The sequence below is a fragment of the Brienomyrus brachyistius genome, unplaced genomic scaffold (genome assembly GCF_023856365.1).
Source record: "Brienomyrus brachyistius isolate T26 unplaced genomic scaffold, BBRACH_0.4 scaffold35, whole genome shotgun sequence".
NCBI lineage: Eukaryota > Metazoa > Chordata > Actinopteri > Osteoglossiformes > Mormyridae > Brienomyrus > Brienomyrus brachyistius.
The window spans coordinates 2,684,814-2,710,187 of NW_026042310.1; the positions used below are offsets into that span (position 1 = coordinate 2,684,814).

At 43.2% G+C, this 25,374-nt stretch overlaps 3 protein-coding genes across 4 annotated transcripts; 1 reads left to right on the forward strand and 2 right to left on the reverse strand.

Moving 5' to 3' along the window:
• Positions 1-8,727: 8,727 nt before the first annotated feature.
• On the reverse strand, positions 8,728-14,246 carry brcc3 (BRCA1/BRCA2-containing complex, subunit 3). The gene is made up of 8 exons (XM_048997831.1): positions 13,995-14,246; positions 13,180-13,300; positions 12,666-12,752; positions 12,235-12,323; positions 11,748-11,803; positions 11,467-11,598; positions 11,031-11,074; positions 8,728-9,803 (listed from the first exon to the last, which is right to left on the reverse strand). The coding sequence occupies exons 1-8, from the start codon at positions 14,097-14,099 to the stop codon at positions 9,655-9,657; spliced, it is 783 nt and encodes a 260-aa protein (XP_048853788.1). The 5' UTR covers positions 14,100-14,246; the 3' UTR covers positions 8,728-9,654.
• On the forward strand, positions 13,825-15,468 carry cmc4 (C-x(9)-C motif containing 4 homolog (S. cerevisiae)). 2 transcript variants are annotated; one of them, XM_048997834.1, is made up of 3 exons: positions 13,825-13,957; positions 14,682-14,751; positions 15,230-15,468. In XM_048997834.1, exons 2-3 carry the CDS (start codon positions 14,691-14,693, stop codon positions 15,400-15,402), a joined length of 234 nt encoding a protein of 77 aa, XP_048853791.1. In that variant the 5' UTR covers positions 13,825-13,957; positions 14,682-14,690; the 3' UTR covers positions 15,403-15,468. The 2 variants fall into 2 exon arrangements, with proteins under 2 accessions (XP_048853791.1, XP_048853790.1); XM_048997833.1 differs by lacking the exon at positions 13,825-13,957 and adding an exon at positions 14,445-14,532.
• fundc2 (fun14 domain containing 2) lies at positions 15,460-20,291 on the reverse strand. The gene is made up of 5 exons (XM_048997832.1): positions 20,217-20,291; positions 18,169-18,322; positions 17,386-17,461; positions 16,915-17,043; positions 15,460-16,772 (listed from the first exon to the last, which is right to left on the reverse strand). Exons 1-5 carry the CDS (start codon positions 20,233-20,235, stop codon positions 16,695-16,697), a joined length of 456 nt encoding a protein of 151 aa, XP_048853789.1. The 5' UTR covers positions 20,236-20,291; the 3' UTR covers positions 15,460-16,694.
• Positions 20,292-25,374: the final 5,083 nt, after the last annotated feature.

Sequence of the window (25,374 nt, forward strand, 5' to 3'; positions counted from 1 at the left end):
TGGGACATGAAGCCAAAAACAATGGAATGGGGGGGCGTCAGGGGGCTCGTGTTGCTTTGACACTCTCGCCCCGATCCGCATGCAGTTCTGCCGGAGACGCTGGCCAGGCTGTTCCGCTGCATTGCCTTTAATTTGTCAAAAAGGGCCTGATACAGCGAAACAACTTTTATATATTTGCTTGGTGAAGCCCCTGTCAGACAAACCACTGAACCTGAGAGCGGGTGTCTGACTTTAACCCCCCCCCCCAGCCAGTATATCATTTCAACTCCCTCTCCGCATTTGCTTCTCAGAAACTCCACTTAAAATGTGAAGTATATATGGATTTTTTCATTATTCTGACTTATTTAGATAACTATGCTCAAATTAAGGGGCGTGTTATTCGGTGCAACGTGTGTTCTAATGATATGCAGCAAGTAGGAGTGATGTTAAGTGTCACCACCTGTCATCTCCAATGCTGGTCTTGGACCTGGGAAGTCACTTTATATAAGTCAAGTCAAATCAAGTGGGCTTTATTGTCATACCATCCATATGCAGATAGACAGCGGCGCAAATTAAGGCTCCCCCCTGTGAAAACATACATCAGCGTTGAGGTGGGGAGGGTTTTCAGAACAGGAACGAAACGAAAAATAATAGTATGTTACTCAAGCACTTATGCGGTTGACCAAACATTATTGAATGTTGAGCGTACTGGTCAAGCACTGGGTGAGGCTTGTTCTGATTTAAAGAACAGATCCACCTGCATGTGTCTGGCCGACCTGGAGCGGGACCGTGGGGGATTATAAACTCCAAACAGTCATGGGGACATCAGCAAGGCCTAAAAACCTAGGAGACCTGGACATCTCTTTGGTACAGACACAGTTCATCTAAGATCGTCCATAAAATTTTCAGAGCACCATATGTGGAGTGTGAGACAGCAGGACACCGTCCCTTTCCTGCCCGCTGGGGAGTGGCACGGCGCCGCCCTGCTGGCTGGTATTGACATAGCAGACAAGGTGGCAATTACCTCCAAAGAGCAATTTTGTCACCTTAGCGAAGCCGTCGCCATGAACACAGCATCCCATCATTAGCACTGGGTAAACAAATAGGCAAGTCTTGGGTCAATCTAATTTTGTAACAGCAGACTTGGGGGGGGGAGTCAGGTGACCTGGATTATGCATATAGAATTATTTCACCTGTCCTTACCGCATGTTTTGTTTCACCTCCAGTAACCCAGATAAGAGTGATAACCTGTAATCGGGTTTGGCTGATTTCCTTTTTTGTCCCGAGAGCAGCGATCTCAAGCTGGATTTAACCCTCTTTTGCTCTATTAACCATCTATAATAGCAAGAGTTATCCAAACAGAGGAGATAGCCTAACCTAATTGCTCCTACAAAGACCAGCTGTCTGCTTGTAATGGCAGAGTTTAAGGTGACACGGGCAGCTAGAGCTCAGTTTGGTGAAGCGAACTGACCGCAGAACAGTCGTCAGTCCCGATCTCAGCAGGCCAGGGACCATAGAGGTTCATGGGAGTCATCCCATAAACATGCCACGCTCCAGCGAACTAACAAATGCAGCAATGCAACCTGATTCACTCATCCTTTGCTCTTCCGTTAAAATACTGCAGTCGAATGCCTAAATGTCTTGCATTTTTAATAGCTTAAGAAAATGCCCAATTTTTCCATTCCCCTTCTCCTTACTCTGGTCAAGGTTGCTGGGGGGGGGGGGGGGGGGCTGGTGCTGTTCCAGGCAGCACAGGGTACAGTGAGATACATCCTGGATAGAACATAATATGTCTCCATACATTACTTCACTGAAGAATCTTACACTGCTGACTGACAGCTGTTTTTTTATACATAGACTTGTGAGTCACTTCACAAAGAAGCGTCCGCTAAATACAAAAGTGTAAACATCAGTCACCTTGAGATCGGTTAAGTTACAGCCTCAGTATCTGTGACTTGGATTCATCCTGTTCCACGAAGACCAAGAAGCTCTCTCATGTTCATTCTGCTCCTCGTTCCCATGTAAAAGTTCAGCCTTTTAGTGACCTATTTCTGACTTCCTGTCATTTTTAAGAGCGCGCTCCTAGGTTTTGTCAAATTACCGGCGGCTAATTTGCCCTGACATTTAGCCGTCACTGGCTCGGGTGCCGTCGGACGGTCCTGGGGCTTTCGGGGTCCTTGCGGTGCAAAAGTAAGCATTTTGTGTGGCTGTAAATTCGGGGGCCACCTGGGTCAGTTTCACCGAGATGTGGACGCTCTGCTATTGTGCTAATGTTTACTTTTCTGCTACAGAGCACTGTGCTCCAGTGTGTGTGTTTTTGTCAAGCGGGCACCCCGAGGCAGGAAGCTCCCTCCGGTAGCGTGTGGCTCGTGATAAACGGAGGACACTGTGAGGTAATACGATTACGGGAAACAACTGTGCATCAGCGTCGCTCATTAACACCTGGCAAAGGCAAACGGTGATGGGTGGACGCCATCTGACTTCGGTAAGACGCGAATAAAACAGCGCTTTATGTGAGGCTGTCAGGAGGTTCTGAGGCAAATCACTGCAACCTCCATCCACCTATTTTCAGTGACTCTCTACTGGACGCTCCACGGGCAACCAGGAAGCCGACAGGACTGAACTTTGCGGTATAGAAAGTGTAGAGTGTGAGAAACGTTACTAACGCAAAACACGAGGCCAGTTTTTGAACTTTGAACCCGGTGCCTGCCACAATTCGGCTGGGAAATTTTTCTGTGAATCTCCACAAGCATACACACGGTGACACAAAAGGAGCACAGGTCTTAAACGGTGTCACAGGGCTTCCTCAAAGTCACATAAATACACGCAGAGTGACACTAAGAGTAAAGTTATGGGGTCACAATCCAGAGCATGATGGATGGATGGATGGATGGATGGATGGATATCTTTAGACTATGGGATGTGTACATGGCAAAAAAAAAAAAAAAACACCCCAAATGAACACAGAAAGATACTTTCGATTTCCCAAACAGCGCAGGGCTTGGGTACAGCCAGTATGGGATGCCAGTCCATCACAGAACACATACGTATACTCACCCATAATGGGTGATTTAGGGATACCAGTTAGTGCTCCGGCTTCTCTTTGGACTGAGAGGACATGAGTAAGTGGAGGAGAGCACCACAACGGGATAAGAACACACAAGCTCCAAGCATGTAGAGCAGAAGTGGGATTCGAACCCATACCCCTTCTGGTGTGAGGTTACAGTTCTAACCACAGAGGTAGGCAAAACAGGGCATACAAATTAGTCCAGATGATCGAAATGTGAGCGGGTGTTTGTGCATCCGTTCAAGTATTACCCCACAGTCGTGGTAGTTTTTTTTTTTTTTAAATCAGTTTCACCTATGAAACTGCAACCCTAGGGCTTAACAGCCACATTCGTCTTTTTTATTTTCTTGGACGGTGTGATTTATGATATTACTGTGCATTATTAAATGGAAATAAGTAAATAAAAGGACAGAGTCGCTCACTGTTGACAATTGCCCCACTGTAAGCAAGAACCGGTTTACATCGGAACATGAAATTGGAACTTTTAAATGTAATGGAACAATAAATCACAAGTGGAATCAAATACATGAATGGACAGCTCCGAAAGCATAAGACAGCAAAGCGTTTGAAGGATAAGGGCCTTTGATGCAAAGGAGATGCCGACTTGAAGCTACTTTGAGAGACTTTCTTGAGATTTGTTTCCCGATGCCTATATGTGCCGGGGAATCGATGTTTACACGCGTCGAATCTGCTGAAGGGTTGGGATTATCTCTGTGGGGGCTGCCAGCACGACCTGGATGATATGACTCAGGGGTGATTTGATGCAGCAACCGTGGTGCCCCCCCCCCCCCCCCCCCCCAAAAAAATAAAAATAAAAATAAAAAAAAGTGGACCACATGAGAGAATAGCCACGTCAGTGTTAAAATAGCACCAGTATCTGGGGGAGGGACGGGGAGAATTAACATAATCTCGTAGCAACCCGTGAAGTCCGATGGCACACCCCCTTCAGGCAATCAAATGTGCCACCTTGACATGATTCGGTGTCTGGTCTGTGTTTCAGAAGCCATAGATACCCCAAGGGGGCGGGGCAGCTGAACACCCTCCACATCAGGGCTGCATCTATTACCCCTAAGTCCATTTCTATCCAGTTCTGTTCCATGCAGCATCAGCCCACGCACCTTTGCCCAAGGCCCCCCCACCCCCCGATCCTCCCACCCCTAAGCACTTCTTTCCCAGGATTAGAAAATACCAGCCGTCTGCCATAAGTAATAAAGAAGGAGATCGTCTTCTAGTTGTGTGGGATTTCTCAGAGAGCCCACTCCACATTTATCCAGATTCTGCTTCGTGCGCATGAACTTCGGCTATTAATGTCTTTATTAAGATTACAGTGGATACGCGGGACATTCTTGCGTTCATCGCAGTGTTGGTGCATTATGGGAAACAAACCCTGTGCCGTTCCTGTTTCCTGCACGCCTCGGAAAGTCATCCTCATCCGGCTTCAGGCTTGTACCTAGGTACTGGGAACAGGCACTGGAAAACACAGCTTTGTAGAACGTTTCTGTATTTATTTTTATTAAACCGTTTTAAGCTGTAAATCTCATTATTGTAAATGTCAGGGGACTCCTGCAGCAAAAAAAAACATCCAGTTTTCTAAATATATGATTCCTTTATCTTTTCTAAACACTTTTGTTTTCCATGTCATTCAGTGTATTTATAACCCGTTAGCTCCACGCTAAAATGGGTCTGGGTTTAACCGGGTTTTAAATCGCCACTCCTCATTTAGACGGTTTAAATAAGCTCAATGAGTTTTAAATGAACTCTTTTCAGACTACATTCCAAATGAATAGCGCGTCCTCTGCACACCTTGTAATAAAAAAGAGAACATTTGCTTTTTGCATTTGAACTTAAGTCGTTAATAGCGTAAATAAACTTGACACGCAGGGTAGGTGAACGTTGCATGAACGGTTGCGAGTTCACGAAACTGAGGTGTCACTGCCCTCTAGTGGTTGGACAAATGCCCCCCCATGTTTTAAACCACTGAAGCGAAGCAGAGTTCTAGCTCCCGACAGCACCGTAATCAGCATTAGTTAATGAGTAGGATGATACTGATAGGACCTGTTTTCGCTTTTGAGAGTTTTCTCTTTAATAAAAAGGGAAGTTTAGCTTCTCACTGAGAAGCTAAACTTCCCTTTGTCTTAAAAACAAAAACCTTTTATTGTTTCGTGTGATCCAGACGTTTTTCCAGACTATTACACAGCTGAGCTGTGTGGCGGTGCTTTCTTTCACATAGAAAGTTGTCTTTTATTAGTATAACGCGTACTCATCACAACAATTCTTGCTAGTAAAAATGATCATACTTAATTACCAGTAAGAATTGCATTCTAGATATATTGAAGTCATATTCTTACTGGTAAAAACTGCTTTTTTACTAGTAAGAATTCAGTTATATTACTTTATATTAAAAGACAGTTTGGCTTGCTATACTGGACTTGCACCCACTTTATATGTTGGGAGACTTTGAAACGGTCTGAAATGACACCGATGCCAAACGCTACGAGAATTTATACACGGCCGCTTGGATTCCACACCACGTATATATGCGTATCTTTTAAAACGGCTATAAGTCATACTAGATACGAGTAATCAAAACGTGTCATGCTTGTTTTGTCCCTTTTTTTGGTGAATGCGTGTTTTCATGCATCTAAAAAGACATACATTTTACAGATGCTTTCATAATATATAATTTGGAAGTGACCAGACAGCGACACAAGTTGTCAGATTTTACTGTATTACCAGCGTGCCTGCCCTTACATCTGCCCCAGAAATAGAAAAATACATTTGAAATGATTTAGCATGACTCCAGAAGAGGGCGCTATTTGGCTGGTATTTTGCGTTTAGCCCAATACCTATATGTTAAATCATTTCCAAGAATTTTATATTTGAAGTTTTATTAAAACTATTAGGTAGGGATAGATTTGATTAATCATTTTGTCAGTTTATTAAAAATGAGAGGAAACACATCAGGCGATACATAATTTGTCTTCGTCTCTGTGTCAGATGACTGCAAGAACCTGCGCGTATGTGCTGACCGAAATTGGTTCACGTTGTAATTTTCCTTAGCAAATTAACTGTCCCCAAACCAGTAATAAAATTGTTATCCATTCAGCTGGAGAACTAAACGTACAATCATTTCGGCGCAGACTAAACTAATTTGTTACGGAAGATTTTTTGCAGTCGAAAGAGCCTTCAGCGTTTAAACACTGCGGAGTTTGACATTCGGTAAATTAAGATACGATATATGGGGATCTCTTACTTTTGAGTAGTACTTTTTACTTCTGAGAAGTACTTGAGTTAGGACAGGAAAACATGGTTTGGCTGAAACACCTGATAGGCGAGGTGGCATTCTGGGAGCCAATCAGCAGTCACCATGCCCCTGTCAGCCCACCCCAGTACACACCCCGGCTGGACCATCCATTGTGTTGGTGATGAGCAAATGGCTGACCCTTTATCCTTAATGCTCCCACTAAACGGAAGTGCACAAATTAACAGGCTCTGGTCTCCCTTATTGTGCATCCCCAGGGTCTAGTCCGAGGCGTCTGTCTGCCGAATGACAGACAGTGGCCTCAAGCTCCACCCCCTCCCCTGCCCACCAAAAAAAAAACCTCCTTTTTCACATGACCTCCTTTCCTGCACGGCAATGCATTACTCAACAACGCTGTAATGAAGATCTTCCTCTCTCAGGAAATTGCGCTCAAACCCCGGCGACGAAAGGCGTCCGGTGACTCGCGCGTTTGTGCAACGGAAGGACGGGATGCGGGGCAGCACTGTTCCCATGGAAACCGCCAGGCAGGCAGTCGGAGCTCAATTATTTCAGAGCACGTCCTGCCTTGACCAGGCCTTGCAGGCGTCAGGCCGTGATTCCTCATTGGCTGCTCTCATTGTCCGTCACTTATTCCGACCGGGTCTTTCCTGGATGACTGTGTTCTTTTATTAGCCGTTTCATTAGCATGGCAGCCATGGCAACTATTCAGAAAAGCAAGACCAAAATGATTCAATATCATGGCCCTGAGATCTGACAAAAACTGACATTTCATTAATCCAGCAGAAGCATATAGGCTCCAGTGGATCTTCTTTCTCCTCATTACCAGTTTTTGCTCTCTGCTTCTTCACTTCCTGCATACGTGTGCATTTTAACGCAGGAAATTCCACCCGAAAGGGAGATTGAGTGCTTCTCTGCAATCTGCTTGTCACACTGCCTCATCGTTGAGTCTTTTAAAAACATTTTGTAACTGAAAATTCCCAATCTTGACACACTCCCAAAAGTTTCCATAGATTTTTAAAAATTATTTACGGGGGATATTCCCTTCCTTTTCAGCCCCACGGCTGATGACAGAGTGTGTGTTTGGTTTAGCACTACAGCAAGGTCAAAGGTCAAAAAAACATTCAACACTGAAAGCCCCTTACTTCCCACCACAACCAAAGAAAGGGGGGTTGATTATCTGCTCATCTGATACTATTTACTTTCTTTTTATTGGCAGAATGACTCTGGGGAGTCGCATCTTGTCATCTTGTCTCGACACCGAAGAAAAATGCCATGTCCATCATTTGGACACAACCTGGCTTTAAGGAAGACGACACCGAACAAAAACAGGTCAAATGCAAACACTGCAGAAAGACAGTTTCGGCTACCAAAAGTAATAACGCCAATCGGGTTCAACACTAGCAATATTTAAGATACGGTGGAACCTGCTTATAGTGATCACAGTTATAATGGTCAGCTGCTCATGTAGACCAAAAAGCTTGGGATAGAATAATTCCTGCACAAATATTGCTTAAATAATTTGCTTATAGTAATCACGTAGTCGCACGCTGCATGTACAAAAAAACATTACGAAAAAAAAGTCATTTTCCGTCAATAAATATACTCATCAAAGCTTATGATAAACTGCCTAAACCGCGCCAACGACATGCAGTAGCAAATCTATGATAAGCTATATTTTATGTACAGTACTATACTGTATTATAGCGTATTCGAATTATGCACAGTTCAGTAACGTAATTTGTACAGTACTGTAATTTGAAAAGCGTTTGAAACAGCTGTTTTGTATTTTGCAAGTCAATAAAATTCAGCAAACAGCAACGCTGCACATTTAATTACCTTATATTCATCTAATAAATACACAAATGTCAATTAGATGGTAATTTGCCTGAGACGAAAAATCCGTTATAATGATCATCCGCTTATAGTGAACAATTTCACGCAGACAGACGTTATCGCTATAAACGGTTTATTTTGTTTGCAAGATATGCAAACTATGTTTCCTACTTCTTTTGAGAACTTGCCTTTTACATTAAAACTATTATGTGACCTTTTTCATTAGACGTTTTCATTTCAAGCGATTTGTGCTTTTGATTTCAGTTGTTCGAACAAATATTCAACAAAAAATCATAAATGGTTCATCCATGTTTCCTTCAAATATTTTAAATCAAAGATACACGGGCTTTCATTAGAAAAAATATCCCAGCTTCAATAGTTGAGCATATTTACAGAATAAACCTTGTCAATGAAATATGAGGGCAAACAAATGAACAAAACAAAAACAAAATAATCGTTCATCGATTGTAATCAAGATAAAATGTTCAAGTAATCGTGATATTGATTTGAGGTTATTTTGCTATGCCTGACAGCACGGCACCCCTATGTAGGTCACGCCTCAAATTAATCAAACCACCATTGTACGTTTGGATGACAAGAGTTTATTCTATTAGGGCAAGGGTGTCAAACTCCAATCCTGGGGGGCCGGAGCCCTGCACATTTTCGGGATTTCCCTCATTTAACACACCTGATTTACCTCCTTGCAACTCCGTGTGCTAATTACCACACAGCTCTTGAGCCGAATCATTTGCGGTTAAGCTGCTATGATCGGAAGGTCACCAGTTTGAATCCCAGGGCCAGCTGACTAACTGAGGCTCCCATTAACCCCCAGCTACGGAGGTGCTGCATGCTGGCTGAACAGATGTTCAGATTCCCCCAAGCTACATCCAGTCTACCCTAGATCCTGACAAACAGCTCAGTAGCACTTACGCTGCAAACGAAAATTGATTTTTCAACAAAGAAACTGAAATTCAAAGCACTGTAATCACATTTTGGCAAGAAACAGTTTAAGTAACAACCGAGATATTACAGATCGCTATGTAAATAATATAAATACATTCAGTGACTTATATCACACGTCACCCAGTGTCAAAATACTGCGCTTGTTCCAGAAGAAATTTCCACAGTTTTTTCTTATCTGCACAGGCTGAGGAACACAAACAGCATATCTGAGGAGGCAACCATAAACCTCAAAATCACATCATCTATGAGAAGCCACTAGACCCTTTCCAGACATGAAAGCACCTCATATTGCTACATCTCCCCGCTCTTTCAGATTATCAGCCGGCTGTCTTGGCTGGAGTAACAGGGGTGCCTTGTGGGAGGAGCCTGTGGAACAACGTAATGGATGGTGGGGGTGGAGCCAGTGGGGAAAGAAGGGGAATTAGAAGAACATTTCTAAGGGGGTGGAGCCATAATGCCTTATTGGGACAAAGGCGCGGCATGGAGAAGTCTGGCCCAGTCACAGAGCCCTGAGATGGTGGAGAGGGGGGGGGGTCTGAGGACCCACCCCTCACATGGTGGCCAGTTCCTGCATTAAGCGCTCTTTCTGGCTCTGCAGCTCACTGATGCTCTGCTTGTTCTGCTCCAGACGGTCCTCCAGCCACTGGAGCAGGGGGCCACTGACAGCTGACATCTGGCTGCACAGGTTCTTGGTGAAGACTGGAATTAGGGAGGAGATCAGGATCAGGGCGATGAGACAACGGCCACCTCTCAGCTCAGGTCATCCGCTCGTAGAATCTCCGCCTGGATACCGTCCTTTATTCTACACTATATGGACAGAAGTATTGGGACAGACCTCTTAATCACTGCATTCAGGTGTGACATTCAGACCCACTGCCACAGGTGTTCAGGAGTGGTACTGTCATAGGATGTCACCTTGTCAGTGTGTGAAATTTCTTCTCTGGTAGATATTTCACGATCGACTGAAAGTGGTATTATTGCAAAGTGGAAGCGTTTAGGAACGACAGAAACTCTGTGAAGCTGCAGACCACGGAAAGTAACAGAGTGGGGTCACCGAGTGCTGAGGTGCACAGTGCGTAATAGTGGCCAACGCTCTGTTGACTCAGTAACCGCAGAGCTCCAAACTTCCTCTGGCATTAACCCCAGCACGAAAACTACGCACTTCATGGAATGGGCTTCCATCCTATGGAGTGACGAATAACGCTTCTCTGTCATAGATGCTTTCCTAACAACGTTACCTGCCTGACTGCATTATGCCGACTGTAAAGTTTGGTGGAGGAGGGATAATGGTATGGGGCTGTTTTTCAGGGGTTGGGCCACTTAGTTCCAGTGAAGGGAAACTCTTACTGCTTCAGCATGAGACTCTATGCTTACTTTGTGGGGACCGTTTGGGGAAGGAAGGCCCGCAGCATGACTGTGCCCCAGTGCACAAAGCCAGGTCCATAAAGGCATGGTTGGGTGAGTTTGGTGTGGAGGAACTTGACTGGCCGGCACAGAACCCTGACCTCAACCCCATCAAATACCTTTGGGATGAACTAGAAGGAAGATTGCGAGCGAGGCCTTCATATCTAACGTCAGTGCCTGACTTCACAAATGCTTCTCTGGAAAAATATTCCCACAGACACACTCCTAAATCTTGCGGAAAGGCTTCCCAGAAGAGCGGCAGCTGTTACAGCTCCAAAGGGGGCACCAACTCGATATCGATGCCGATGGATTTAGAACGGGACGTCATAAACGTTCCTGTAGGTGTAACGGCCAGGTGTCCCAATATCTTTGTCCGTATAATGTAGCTAAATCTTCTACAGCCTGACCAAATACTTAAGGATGCACTGAAATCCAGATTAACATGCCGAATATCAAATAATATAAACTGCGCCGTGTGCAGACGATATCATGTCATGTTTCGAAATTAAACTGCAAGGGTACCTGAGCCGTTGTGAATCTTCGTAATCGGATCCAGGTGAGTGAGGCTGAAAGAGGAACAAGCGGCTGATTAAGTCCTGATTTCCCGAGGGCCCTAGTCCCACGGCGACGTGGTGACTGAGTACGTCTCGGTCCAGTTCCCGTGACAGGCCCAAGCAGGACGCTTTCGGTAAAACCATTCAGCTCGCCGGGTCCCAGGGCAAAATTGGCACAACAGGAGTTACAGGACAAATCCTCCGTTCTTCTCTCTATACCAATCCATTCTCCGATCCTTTTACTGTGTCACCAACACCCGAGCTTTCAGAAAGTGTAAATAACAGGCAGGAAGGATGTTTACCGAGAGCTGAAAACAATTCTGAACCTATATTTTAAAATAAACCAAGGGACCAGCTTCGATTAGCAAATGAGAGCGGGGAGGAGCTTAACACGAAAACGGCACCTGTGAATACGTCGGTAGGTGTCCTGTTCCTCCTGGCAGAGGATTCTGGGTAGTTCCACCGCAGATTCCAGGCACACTTTTCCTATGGCTTCATGTGGGACCACGTGGATTGGAATCTCAATTCTCTCATACCTCGGGTGCAGAATACAAGCACTTGGCACTGCCGTTCTGCAGTCTCACATCCTGAACACCATTCATCCATATTCCAGCGGGTTTAATTCACACACGTCAGTTACACTGACAGTTCAATGCAACAAAATGCAACGTCACACCAAACTTACTCTGAACCTTTCTGTGCTTGTACAGACTGGAAGCAGGTGTAAAGGACTCTGCCCGTCTGCAAAAGACCATCTTAATCAATCTTCTCATACTGAGACATGCTTCTAAATGCATTTGTACACATCATCAGTGCCTGGTTAGCTGACTGCATGGTCTAAACCACTGATCCTCAACAGGTGGATAGTGATCCAAAAGTGATCAAAGGGTTTTCAAAGGGCCGTGGAATTCTTTTAACTTTTCTAAGCTACTGTAACTGCAGTACGTTCTGTTTACTATTACCGCATTGTTTTTGCTATATAAATTTGGTGTGAAATTTTCAAAAATTGAGTCATAACTTAATGACCAAGGATTAAATACGGGTCCTGGAGCCAATGGGGTTGAGAACCACTGACTTACACTGTTACGCTACTGTCTAAGGTTTTCAATGCGCTAATAAGTGAAACAGTTGGGTCTAGAAGAAATGTGTTATTTGGGGTCTGTGGTACTGACCTTTGTGTTTTTATCCTCTATGAAGCAAGAGAAAATCAGACCTACAAAACCTTGATCCATCATTTGGTACATCGCCTGAGTCCTCACATCTGTGGGAGACAGTCATACCACATGACGACACAAGGACACAAATTCTCCGCCCTATTGTGTTATTAAATAGTTTGTCATATTGACGTCCTATGAATTAATCTACAGAAAATCTGTAGACGCCAAGTTCCCGATAAACTCTTCTTGCATCCAGACTCTTAAGATTTTCAGCTTTGATGGTAATTAAGTGCTGAAGGCATCTTGCAAACAACTCAAAGAGTAACCAACTCCATTGATCCAAATAATATGTTTTTGTGAACCTGTCAGCTTGGCCCAGTACGTAAAGACGTGCTTAATCACAGCAGGCAAAGACACGGGCACCTAAGGTCAAGCTTGGAACGTACCAACATGTGACGGCCACACAGTGATGTGGGGGTGCGAGTGGTACCACCCCACGACCCTCATGGGACGTCCCGTCATCTCAGCCAACCTGTGCTTCTAATTAAGGAGATTCGACAGCCACTCTGGCGAGCGATTCTCACATTCCATCAAGGAGTGGTGGATGGCTACGGACGGAAAACATGGAATTGCTCTAGCTAGGGATGAGAATGACTGAGATTTGCAGATGAACATAGAAACATGCCACACTGTCGACGCAAGTGTCCGCAAATATACTACACCAGGGATTCCCAATCCGATCCTCAGGGACCCACATTCAGTCTGCATTTTTGCTCCCTCCCAGCTCCCTGCCAGATAGTCCACGTTTTTGCTCCCAACTGGGAGCTGGGAGGGAGCAAAAACGTGGACTGAATGTTGGTGCCTGAGGACCAGGTTGGGAAACACTGCACTACACTGTGACTCACAGAGGGGATAGTCACTAAGAATGTAAATATCACAAATCCAGTCCGTTTAAGGATATCTCTGCTTCAGTGGAGGCTGCGGACAGTTGCTCCGGTGAGATTTCCACACGATCCTTCCTCTTGTCCGAGCGGCGTAATATAATCACCGAGTGAATGTGGACGATACGATTTGTGTCCACCTGCCAAAATGGTTACATTAGTGTAAGGACCTCACATGCAATAATTTATTCAAATGAAAATTTCCTGTTGACATTCCTGTTGAACCAGTTATAGTTGACGTGTGACCTATACTATTCACCAGTAGATCCCCTTAACTAGTCATCATGATGAAAGGGAACAACCCGACAACGTAAATATTAATTTGTTCAAAACCCCCTACCTCACAGTTCGGTAAAACTACATTCCCCGTTTGTTCTTAAAGGTTTTCTTAGAAAAGGTAGCACAAATCAACTCGAATTTCTTTACTAGAAACGATGGGGGGGGGGGGGGGATAATCTGTTTACCTTGCAAAATTTGTTGAGATTTCCAAGATATGTAGGACAACGGATAAAATAACAGGATCGTACGGTGAATGTTCCCACAGATTTACACAATTTAAATGTGAGATTTAACCGTATGCAGAGGAAACTGGTCATTTAAATATACTGCACATGTTACAATATAATTTAAAGCATCTAATCCGGCAGCGTTACACAAATATTCCCACAGAGCCATGACCGGAGGAAGGGGGATTTACCTCGGCGGGAAACACACGGGATGCAGCTAATCTGCTGCCCACAAACATCGTAAAAGATATGCAAGCACGGCACACAGAATCAGGCATGTAATCCTGACAGGTATATTCGTCGTCAGTTACAATAACAAACACCGCACCTCTCCAATGCAAAGTCCCATCACTTCTTCCTTTTCGGTGCTTAGCGCGTGATTCATGCACACCAAAAAGGCGTCCGACTCCAGGTGAACGGCACTAACTGCCATGGTAACCTGAGCCTATAAACCTGAATAATATCAATCACCAAAAGAGATCGCCTCACCACTGTACGTCTATGTTTTTAATACACTTAACCAGCCCACACCGCAACTAGCTGTTTTGGCTGTTTGACACTTCCCTGTCTAGCTCGGCTTCCGTGGTTTCATGGATATAATTCCGTTGGGAAACAACATATAAATAATGAATAGCAAAACTTCATATAACACCAGTATAATGTGTATTTAGTGACTTTGTGATATTTAATTAATTATTTACATCTAAGAGCTATTTGATAGAATAAAGCTACAAAGGAGTGCAGTTTTTCACTGACAGCTTTAATTACATTGCCGGGAATGTTTCCCGGTCGGACCTCTTTAAAGAGGACACCTCGTCATAAGTCTTTTCAATGACAGTAAATAAGGTGGTACATGTTGTGATGCAGTAAGTGAATGCATGCCAATCGCTGATAGTTTATATGTGGCGTTGTTTTGCTCACTCGGATAGCATGTAGAAGGTCTTTAAAGGAGGTGGAAATAGTATTAATCACACTCGTGATGCATGACTACTGAGTCGTTTGTCACTTTCACCAGGTGCAGAATATGTCTCGAAAAAAAGATCCATGTCAGAAGCAAGCCTGTGAAATTCAGAAATGCTTAAAAGGTAAAACTGGATTTTTAAACCTGACATAAACCTGCCTTAATCCTTGAGCTTTTACAGACATCCATAACCTTACAGCAGTTAATTTACTTTGTTAATGCCGTTTCGCCACTGTGTATAGTACACCCATTTCTGGTATTTTTTTGATACAACGGGTTATTTGACCGTTTTGAAATTTACTTCAAATATTATCCCGCTAGGCATAGATCACCGCAAACATTCTTTAAAAAAAGGAGGAAGTGTGCTGGGCGGCAGATGATCAAAAATAAGGATTTGGAGCTATTCAGTAGATTTGGGCATGATTAGTAATTAAGGATTAGATCTAACTCTTATACGTATTATTCTCTATGAATGTGCCAGCGTAAAACCCCAATAAAATATATGTTTAAAGGAAGAGCGCTTACTTCTTGCTTATTTAACAGAATATTTATATTAGCTACGTGCGTTTCTAAGCTGTCTTTCGTGGGCAACTTGCACCCAGAGAATAAATACATGGAAAGCCGCTGCGAAGAAGTGATCCGAGAGATGCGGCGCTGCTGCCGGCAACACGCTGCGGAGAAGTCGGTCTGCTGCTCGGGATTCCGGAAGGAGTACAAGACCGCGGAAAACAATGAGGTCCTTTCCTCCTCCTACCCAGCATCTGCCTGTTTATAAAGTTTGTCTTGCCTACCGTAAAATAAACATATTAAGGAAAATAAATGAAAGGCGCCGTTTTATAAATATGTGTGTACTTTATTTTTCACTGGAGCAACCTCATATTGAAATAAAGATTTCAGTTTAGATTCTGCACAATCTACAATGGGAATGACTCTGCCCGACTTTTCCTTACATATTTTAAACAAATAACATCGGTACAAGCTTTTCTACCGTCGGCATTTAAACTTGGTTATAATAAACCAGTATACACTCAAACTGAAAGTGAGGGAAATGAGGGTCCTTTAACGTGAGCCTATTTTCTGTTAATTAAAAAAACAAAAATCTACTGCTAATTGCAACATGCTCCGATCAGAGGCACCTTCACCCTTAAGTCCACACTGAACCAGAACACAATCCTGAGAATCACTTCCAAACACACAGGCCACTGCTGTAACGTGTCTCATGAAGGCAACATTTGATATGATAAGAGCCAGGCATACGATGGTTAGAGGACTGACAGCAGGATCAGGATGAAATTTGGGAGTGAGCAAATGAAAAAAAGGTATATAGTGAATATTTTAAAGTAGCAAAGTGTGAGGAATCAATGAATTACTGCAGCTTTAAACAGATATGGGAAAATCATTCCAATTTCTGAAAAATAAACCACTTTAAGATAGAGTTCTATCAGAATCAGGCCACAGTCATAGAGACAGTGGAGTGTTTGGCCGAGATTCATTTTGCTGGTGAGGTGAAAGACACAGCGGTTAGTGCCATCAAACACAGTTCCTGCCCTCTGCATTTCACATACGACAAAACAACACAGGGCCCATTTAGATCTCAACATCCTTATGATTTTAAGCATCACATGAAGCCATTTTTGAATAATATTTCGGGAACATAAGAGTGTTCCGTTGTGTCTAATATGTGTGGGGGAAAAAAGCAGAGCTAAACTGGTATTTTAATTTGTTTTCTTTCAGTGCATATTTTCGATATTCTTTTGTACTACAACGCCAGGCCCGGCACCATCCTGAAAAAGCAGGACAGGGTCCTTCATAGGGTGAAACACAACCACACAATGATTAAAATATCAATATATGCTCCAACATATGATCCTCAGTGACCTGTCAATCACAGCAGTTCTAGTGCTTCCTTAGACCAACCCTATGAACTTCTATCTTAAAAGGCTTCGTCATCCTTTAAGCTTCTGGATTACAGTTCGGTACAAGATACAGCGATGCTGGTTTTTACACCCAAAACACTAAACCCAACTTTAGATGATGCATACACTGAAAAAAAAAAGAGGAAAAACTCTAAGAGGCGAGTCCAAGGAGGAACCCTCCGGCAAAGCCTCCAGTGAGCACGATGTTCTTCTTGATAAATGTCTGCACCTGTTTGAGAATGAGAACACCCTGTCAGCTCTGAGCACAATACAAGGCGCATTATGATGAGGAATCTGCTACCATAATGACATCATCTTAATGCTGCCACCCGAAGTGGCTGCAGTTCCTCGTTCGGCCACACGCCGCTCACCTCATCCACTTTCGTCCGCACTTCGGGGGGAGGCCTTTCCGCGTTCAGCTTTAGCTGCTTTTTAGCCTTGTTCACGTCCCGCTCCACTCTCTTCCAGTCCACCTTGATGTAGCCTGTGTGATTGGCGATCTAAAGCAAGACAAAAAAAAATGGTTATGGCATCTAGCTGTGCTTTGGAGTACAGCAGCAGTCTATGATAGGCTCGTGGCAGTTTTACTTGCACAAAAAAATTCTGATTTTTAAATAAAAAAAAAAGGTTCAGAGAGATAACCAATCAGACCTAGGTCAGATGTCAGACCAACGAATCGGATGTGTTATCTTCTTAACCAATCATTTTTCAGTCTGCTCTCAGAACATTTAATGTGTAGGTAAAACTCCCACGATTCTATGATAATGAGAAGATCAGTCACTCTGCATTACTGGGTATAAAAGCTTCACATTATTCATCAACCTTTTAACCGGTGCGTTTACCTGAAGCAGGAAAAAACCACCACCCACTGCAGAAGCTGCCAGCTTCCCAACCCTCTGGAATAGATACCCTGCACACCTACACCAGTCGGGGGCAAAGACCACAGTCAAACATGGTTTCACCGTATAATCACTGTCAAAGTGCTTAATTTCACGCACGCCCTAAAAGGGGCAGTTCACCACAAAACTGAGTGAGTTTAGTGCTATTTATCCATCAAGGTTGTTCAACTGTGAGCTGCCTAGTTTTGGAGATTTTGGGCTGTAGAAATGTCAGTATTCTCTAAAATGTAATAGGGATGAAAGGCTTTCAGTGGAATCCTTTCTGTGGTGTTTAATCTAATCAAATCACTTTTACTGTCACGTTACTTATCACCAGTGCACAGGTATGATACACGAGTGAAATGCTTGTGTGCAAAGCCTCTCGAAGCAGTCGTACCATGACACGAATTAACATTCAACAGAAATACACGTATAAATGTATAAAATATAAAAGAAAGTGCCTAAAAACACATCTGAAAAATTCAACAGCAATGTCTCTTACCTGAAATCATGACCCGGTTTCTTAATCCACAGACTTTGTAGCGAGCAGTTTCATGTAGGGACTATTTTTTCCTACCGAATCGCAGAAGATTCAAGCACGAGCACTCCGGTAAGTTCGGTAAAAATATATTTGAGAAAAGCCCGGCATTTCTACGGTCGATATCTCCAAAACTAGATAACTCACAGCAGAACAGCCTAGATGGAAAGACGGCACTAGCCCAGGCCCCCTTATCCCGGACGACTTACCAGCCGGTCACGCCACCAATCGCGAGTTGTGTGGCCACAGAATATTTCTCTGCAATGGGCCCAGAGTTGTTGTTGCCAAAAACTCTGTTCCACCACCTCTGTTTCTTGGCGTACTCCGCCAGGTCCATGACATCAAAAGTGTCTTCATCCTTTCCTAAAAAGTAAGCATTTTTAACCAGTTACCTTGATAACATAAGTTTAAGGCTTAACGCTGGGGTGACGACTCAATCTAATTTAAAACCGGACAGATAATAAAGCTTGCAGGGAGTGGTGTGGCTCGACTGGTTATGCCTGTGTGCCCCTGTTTGCCTGTGATCAAAAGGTTGCCAGTTCTGTTGGGCTCTTGAGCAAAGCCTTTATCTCCCCTAAATGCTGCAGGGATGCCTGATAAAGACCCCGAGCTTCACCATCAGCTCTACATGTGTGTGTCTCTCAAGGGAGAGCAAGATGGAATATGTGAACAGCAGCATTCCAAAGTACTTGTGCAAATGGAAAATAAAGGATCATTTCATCATTTGTACATAAACACTGATAAACAGGCACACCAAGCACATTACTCTGAATTTTCCCCAAAACAAGTCACCCATCTTCATGTAAATGCATCTTTTTACATCTTTTTCATCCTGAACATTTACATGGCATCATCACAATCAAAATTCAAAAGAAACTTATGTTCATGTTAGGTTGTTCTTCATCATACTAATGTTACTTGTGTTCTTATATTATGAGTGATACAAAATAAACCTTTACCAGCCTAAGTGTTTGAAGGGGTGCCAGGCACCACTGCAGGGTTAATTGATATTTAAAATGTCACAAACACATTTTCCACAATCTTTATAAATGTACATGTTATATAAAGGAACTGCAGTCAGGAGACGAGGAATTAGCATTTCAAATGAGATAACAGGGTCAAAAATGGAGCCTCTACAGGTCAGCTGACTGTAGGATAATTCCACGCCCTGGCAGAACCCAGGAGCCGAATGAATGTTGAGTGGGCAGCCTTGCTTTTTTGAAGGCAATTTGACCTTGACTTCATCCCTCCTGTCAGACATCAAAATATACGGCCCAAAAATAGCCAGCGTACGGCAGCGAACAGATGGCCGCCGGTATCGTTTTCAGCAGGAGGCGTTCAACGGCGGCCTGGTCAGGAGATCGGATATGAGCAGCCCGTGACCCAAACCCAGTAAGAATCGAGCACCTTCCAATTACACCACAACCTGAATATTGAAAAGTGAGACGCAACTAACGGGTCCCTCTCAAAATGCCGTGACCTTCTCCACACAATTCGCACACATTTCCATGCCCTTCATTTTTAACTTAAAGGCACTGTGGTTCTTGAAAGAACTTCTCATTTTCCGTACCGTCATGGTTACATACCAAACAATTTATATTACAGGGTTCACACATTTTAAAATTAAATGTCGACAGGAACCATGATAACTTTCAATACTGAGAAGTTATCTTAATGCAATTATGTGTATGTTTTATGCATATTTGATCTCACCAGAAAACTAACAAAATATGCTTAATTAATCACATATTTACAGTAATTAGCACGCATACGGCACGACTATAATTTGATTAACTTTTTTTTGAGAAAGATGAAATCGTAAATTTCAATAGGCAATACTGATTACCTAGATCCCTCCTAAATCTGTATAACAGACGCCCAGTTGTCCTAGCTGCCTCATAACTACCCAGCACCTCATCCCAGGACGATATACTGAGTCAGAGTAATTTATCCACATCTGACCCGCCCAGACGAAGATGGGTAATTCATCCAGATAATAACACATCCAATTGTGCGTATTTTATACCATATGACGCACTTTTACACGGTCCTAGACAGAAAAACGCAAATGCGACTGGATCGCTAGATCGTTAAATGACGACTATCCATCTCCTGGTAAATTACCCAAAAGTTTCGCATTAAATAGCATGCAAATCATGCAGCCCTATGTGAATTAGTAATTGCGCCGATTGAATACTGACTAATAATAAGAATTACATAAAGACACACATATTTTTTAAAAAGTGAAACTGCTCACCTTTCTTTTTCTCGGCCATTTTTAATCAGCTCAAACCGGAAATAAACCCACCGCAACCCACATTCACTTCCGTCAAATCTTGGTCTTCGCTTTTTTACAGTCTTAAATTCAGTGAATGTTGCCCCCTAATGTGCTGGAGTAATAATACATTTCTCTTGAAATCATATGGGAAATCCCAGAAAGTTTTATAAATTTCCCCTCTCCTTGATACAACTTCATTCGGAGTTTACGCTGAAATGATAAATCAGTCACTGTTTTACTAGATCTGTTACTGGATACATCATTCCCAACAACATAAGGCAATCGTTATTGTAGATGTAAAACGAAATAATCAGTGTATACAGTGTATAAATATATATATATAATTATTTTTTTGAGTGAAAGCCAATCAAGGCATGTTAAATAGTTATAGCAATATAGTTCCATACATTAATTTAGTTGCTTTGACATGTGAATCATGCTTGAGCATATTTGCCAGCTGTTTCATATTGAGTAATTGATGTGATTTTTCATTGACAGGGTTAGTTCATTACATTAAATGAAATAACATTATAAATGGACGATGGGGCGGACACTTCACAGAAAGTTAAACATTTAAAATATTAAGCAGAACAGCAAAAGAAGGGGCAAACACCATTAGATGCTTCTGCCGTTAAAGTTTTAATGTGAAACTAAATTGAACATCACCATTTTGTGAATGTGCGAGCAGGTGTATAATCTTGACATGACGTTTTGGATTTTTTTGGCGATGGAATGACTCAAACGCCTTGCACAGTCGAAAAAATGAGGGGAAAATCTCATTTGAAATAAATTTTTAACACCCTTTATTTGTTTATAGAACAGTACAATGGGTTTCTTGCTATTTTAGATGCTCTCATAAGGTTTCATCGTGCAACATGCATTAAATTGAACAACACAACAGTTGTATATCATATATAAGACCTAGTTCAAGCTACAAAATAGACTGCTAGTAGGGCTGAGATTTACTTTCATAGAGAATTTCACTTTATATTCCACTGAATAAAAGAAACGTATACATTTACGGTTTATTTTATCATTCGTCACTTTATTGTTGAAAAGAACTTGACATCTTTGCCGTTGCTCTCCGGGTCTCATTTTCGTAGCCCTTTGTGCAGATAGTAATGTCGTTACTGACCCAGTAGTCAGATGTAGCTGTATAGTATTTATCACACAGATCATACACTGAGTACTGGGTGAGCACTAGACATCTGGGACACTCCAAGAACCGGATTTACCTGGAAACGAAAACTTCAAGTCAGATTTTAAATTCAATTTTCAGTAATAGAAACCTGCTTTGCTCCATGTACCGCTTTGACCGTGCGCTTGTCGGGGAAATGATCCTTGCTCTGTAGTTTCATGCGCTGCGCTGCTGCCCTAACATCCAACCCTTTGTGGTAAAACCGAAACTGTTCATGTGTTTAGCGGAATGCCTCTTTCTCATCCTCATCCATGCTGCTGAAACACTTCTCTCTGCACGACGTGCACTTGGTATGGATCAAAGCTGAGCGCACCTTCTGGAGTCTGGTGCGTTGTCGAGGCTCATGCCTTACAGTTTAAAAATAGAGAAGTCGCATCTAAGACTTCGCCGAACATGTATTTCCTGTGAATTACTTTGACAGTTAACAGTAGAACGACTACTTCCTTCGTTAATGGATAATCCACCATCTTGCTTAACTTTTTCAATTGTTCCAACACATACGCATATAAATTTCAAAATTCATCACAGTTAATCCCGGCGTGATTATTTAAGAGCCGATATAATCTATAATTAGTTTGAAACATTTTGCTTTCTACGTTAAGCATCTCTACCTTTGCGAGGTTATTTTAAAACAAATGCAGCTTTTCCTGAGTCTTGATATTGAAGTTTTCCAGTTTTGTCCATGACACATTGCAAAGTATAAAAGTTTAGTTAAAAGAAGCATTTTAATTTACACGTTATTTGCCACAAACCATCATGATTTCTTTAAGATGCAAACTCTTAGACTTTCTTTACAGTATATTCTTCAATCTGATGCTTATTGATTGTGGAAATTGTTTATGTAACATGTTGTCTTTATTCAGTGTATCAGTGTATTACAGAGTAAAACACAAACTAAAGTAAATTAAAGACTTGTTAAAAACTGTTGGAAACCTACCTCCCCACACTACCTGTCTCCACACTGGTTCCACATCCTTCCTGCTTTTGGTCGGCCCAGAATTCTAAGAATCAGTAGATACAACTTCCTTAGTGTCATGTGTCACTGCATGCGGAGGATCCACAGCGGAGCGCTCGACGACCTTCCTCCGGCCTGGTTCTGAGAGCGAGGGAGTTGGGCACGCGTTTTGTACCATCCCTCCAAACTTCCCCTGGGCCTCTCCCTCCACCTGGGCGGGAGTTATGAACGTTACTCACCTTCCAGGGACTGTCCCTCAGACATAACAAGCTGTATATACAAGCAATATGTACAAACACTGTAAATCCACTGGTGAACATTAAACTCTCTGATGTCATTAGTAGAGGATTCTAGAACCTTTCATTGGTGGGTTATTTCAGGCTCCATTTTTTCCAGACAATACAGCCATACCTTCCTTATTATTATTATTATTATTATTATTATTATTATTATTATTATGGAAGAACAGGGCATGAGCCAAGGGGTAACTGGTATCGGGTGCTGTTACAGAATTATTATATTATTATTTGTAATGAAGAAGGGGGACAGGTCTGCCACACAAACGGAGAAAGGGGAGCAGAGTTACACAGAAGACCAAGCTCATCTCCCCCACATCATTCTGCAAATTCTGTTCTTCTGTTTGTTCAAATGGCTGTGCCAGTTATCATATTTAATTCACTTACTTTCCATATCACCTTTGCTTTGGGACACTCAGGCACACGGCATTAACTTCCACTTATCATTAGTATTTACACTTAATGGCTGCTTTATTAGTTAGTACCAGGTAGGACCCACTTTATTAGGGACACGCAGATAGTACCATGTAGGACCAGGGACGGATTATGGGTTGTGTGGGCCCCTGGGCAAAACGTTCGCGAGGGCCCCCCCACCCCCACCACCATCACAACCACTACAATTCAAGGGCCCTTGGCAGCCAAACACCCTCCCTATAGGGTCAGGGGCCCTTGTAGGCAGAGGATCAAAGAATGTAGGCCATCTAAAATAGACAAACGAAAATACATTGTTGATAAGCATTGCAAATTGTTTTGGGCTAGGGGCCCCACGGGCCCCCTGCACCCCAAGGGCCCCTGGGCAGCGGCCCCGCTGGCCCGGTCCGTAATCCGTCCCAGCGTAGGACCCACTTTATTAGGGACACCAAGATAGTACCACGTAGGACCCACTTTATTAGGGACACCTAGATAGTACCACGTATGACCCACTTTATTAGGGACACCAAGATAGTACCAGGGAGGACCCACTTTATTAGGGACACCTAGATAGTACCACGTATGACCCACTTTATTAGGGACACCAAGATAGTACCAGGGAGGACCCACTTTATTAGGGACACCAAGATAGTACCACGTAGGACGCACTTTATTAGGGACACCCAGATAGTCCCAGGTAGGACCCACTTTATTATGGACACACAGATAGTATCACATAGGATCCACTTTATTAGGGACACCTAGATAGTACCACGTAGGACCCACTTTATTAGGGACACCAAGATAGTACCACGTAGGACGCACTTTATTAGGGACACCCAGATAGTCCCAGGTAGGACCCACTTTATTATGGACACACAGATAGTACCACATAGGATCCACTTTATTAGGGACACCTAGATAGTACCACGTAGGACCCACTTTATTAGGGACACCCAGATAGTCCCAGGTAGGACCCACTTTATTAGGGACACACAGATAGTACCACATAGGATCCACTTTATTAGGGACACACAGATAGTACCACATAGGATCCACTTTATTAGGGACACCTAGATAGTACCACATAGGATCCACTTTATTAGGGACACCTAGATAGTACCAGGTAGGACCCACTTTATTAGGGACACACAGATAGTACCACATAGGATCCACTTTATTAGGGACACCAAGATAGTACCAGGGAGGACCCACTTTATTAGGGACACCCAGATAGTACCGGGTAAGACCCACTTCATTAGGGACACCTAGATAGTACCAGGGAGGACCCACTTTATTAGGGACACCAAGATAGTACCAGGGAGGATCCACTTTATTAGGGACACCAAGATAGTACCGGGTAGGACCCAATTTATTAGGGACACCCAGATAGTACTGGGTAGGAGCTGTTCTAAGGCTCAGCCACCCGGGAACTGAACTTCTTTACCCCATCTGTATTTTGTGTACATTCAGTTGCAGCCACGATTGGCTTTTGTGGAAGGGCAGGTTGTTTGTGTGAGCTACCATACGTACCTAATTAATGCTGGAGGTATATATACGTATCTCCATAAATGTGCATGTGATTTCATTAATAGGTTCTTCCAATCAATTTGGGTCTGTGCTTCTGCGTGCCTGGAGAAACATATAGCTTTGGCACTAACTCTGGCAGAAGACAGCATCTTCGAGTCCTTTCACTTGAACACATCCTCACATCACTGGAGTTCCCAGAGTTCCCTCTTCAGCATGGTGACGTGCTGTGGTGTGTCAGGGCAGCACGGTCAAGCCCAGCCTGTTGTCTGACCCGGAAAGCCTCTGATGACCTCATCGGCAGCGGTGGTTTTTATAGAGCTGACTTAATTTGATGCTCTCTTGACGTTATTAATTTGCATAAAGATTTTGGTGAATCATAGTGGTTATGAGTTCTATAAAGCCGCGATCCAGGAAGTAGAGTCTCTGCTCGACAATCGCCCCCCTCCCCCCTCCCCCCCTCATCCCGTCCTGGGCGGGGCTCCTCTGGTTCTTACTGGCACGGGCCGCAAAGATTCTCTCTGGGGAGTATGAAACACAACTCATATTTGTAGAATCAGTCGTGGGGGGGGGCTCCAGGGGAACTTAACCAGTGGTGACACATAGAAAAATTTTACTAAGTGTAGAATGGGGGGGTGGGGGGCTTAGGGTGTGGACGGGGTCGGGTGGGGGGACTGGAGCTTGATATCTACACAAAACTTGCATAACATTGTTTATTGTTTTAATCAGAATAGTGAAATTTGTATTACC

Coding starts and splice junctions, on each gene's coding strand:
- cmc4 (XM_048997834.1), top strand. CDS start 14,691: ATGTCTCGAAAAAAAGATCCATGTCAGAAGCAAGCCTGTGAAATTCAG. Junction 14,752..15,229: donor AATTCAGAAATGCTTAAAAG/GTAAAACTGGAT, acceptor ACTTGCACCCAG/AGAATAAATACATGGAAAGC.
- fundc2 (XM_048997832.1), bottom strand. Junction 17,462..18,168: donor ATTGGTGGCGTGACCGGCTG/GTAAGTCGTCCG, acceptor CGACTGGTGTAG/GTGTGCAGGGTATCTATTCC. Junction 17,044..17,385: donor GTGGTTTTTTCCTGCTTCAG/GTAAACGCACCG, acceptor GTCTTGCTTTAG/ATCGCCAATCACACAGGCTA.
- brcc3 (XM_048997831.1), bottom strand. CDS start 14,099: ATGGCAGTTAGTGCCGTTCACCTGGAGTCGGACGCCTTTTTGGTGTGC. Junction 13,301..13,994: donor TGGGACTTTGCATTGGAGAG/GTGCGGTGTTTG, acceptor CCATTTTGGCAG/GTGGACACAAATCGTATCGT. Junction 9,804..11,030: donor GAAGATTCACAACGGCTCAG/GTACCCTTGCAG, acceptor CCCTAATTCCAG/TCTTCACCAAGAACCTGTGC.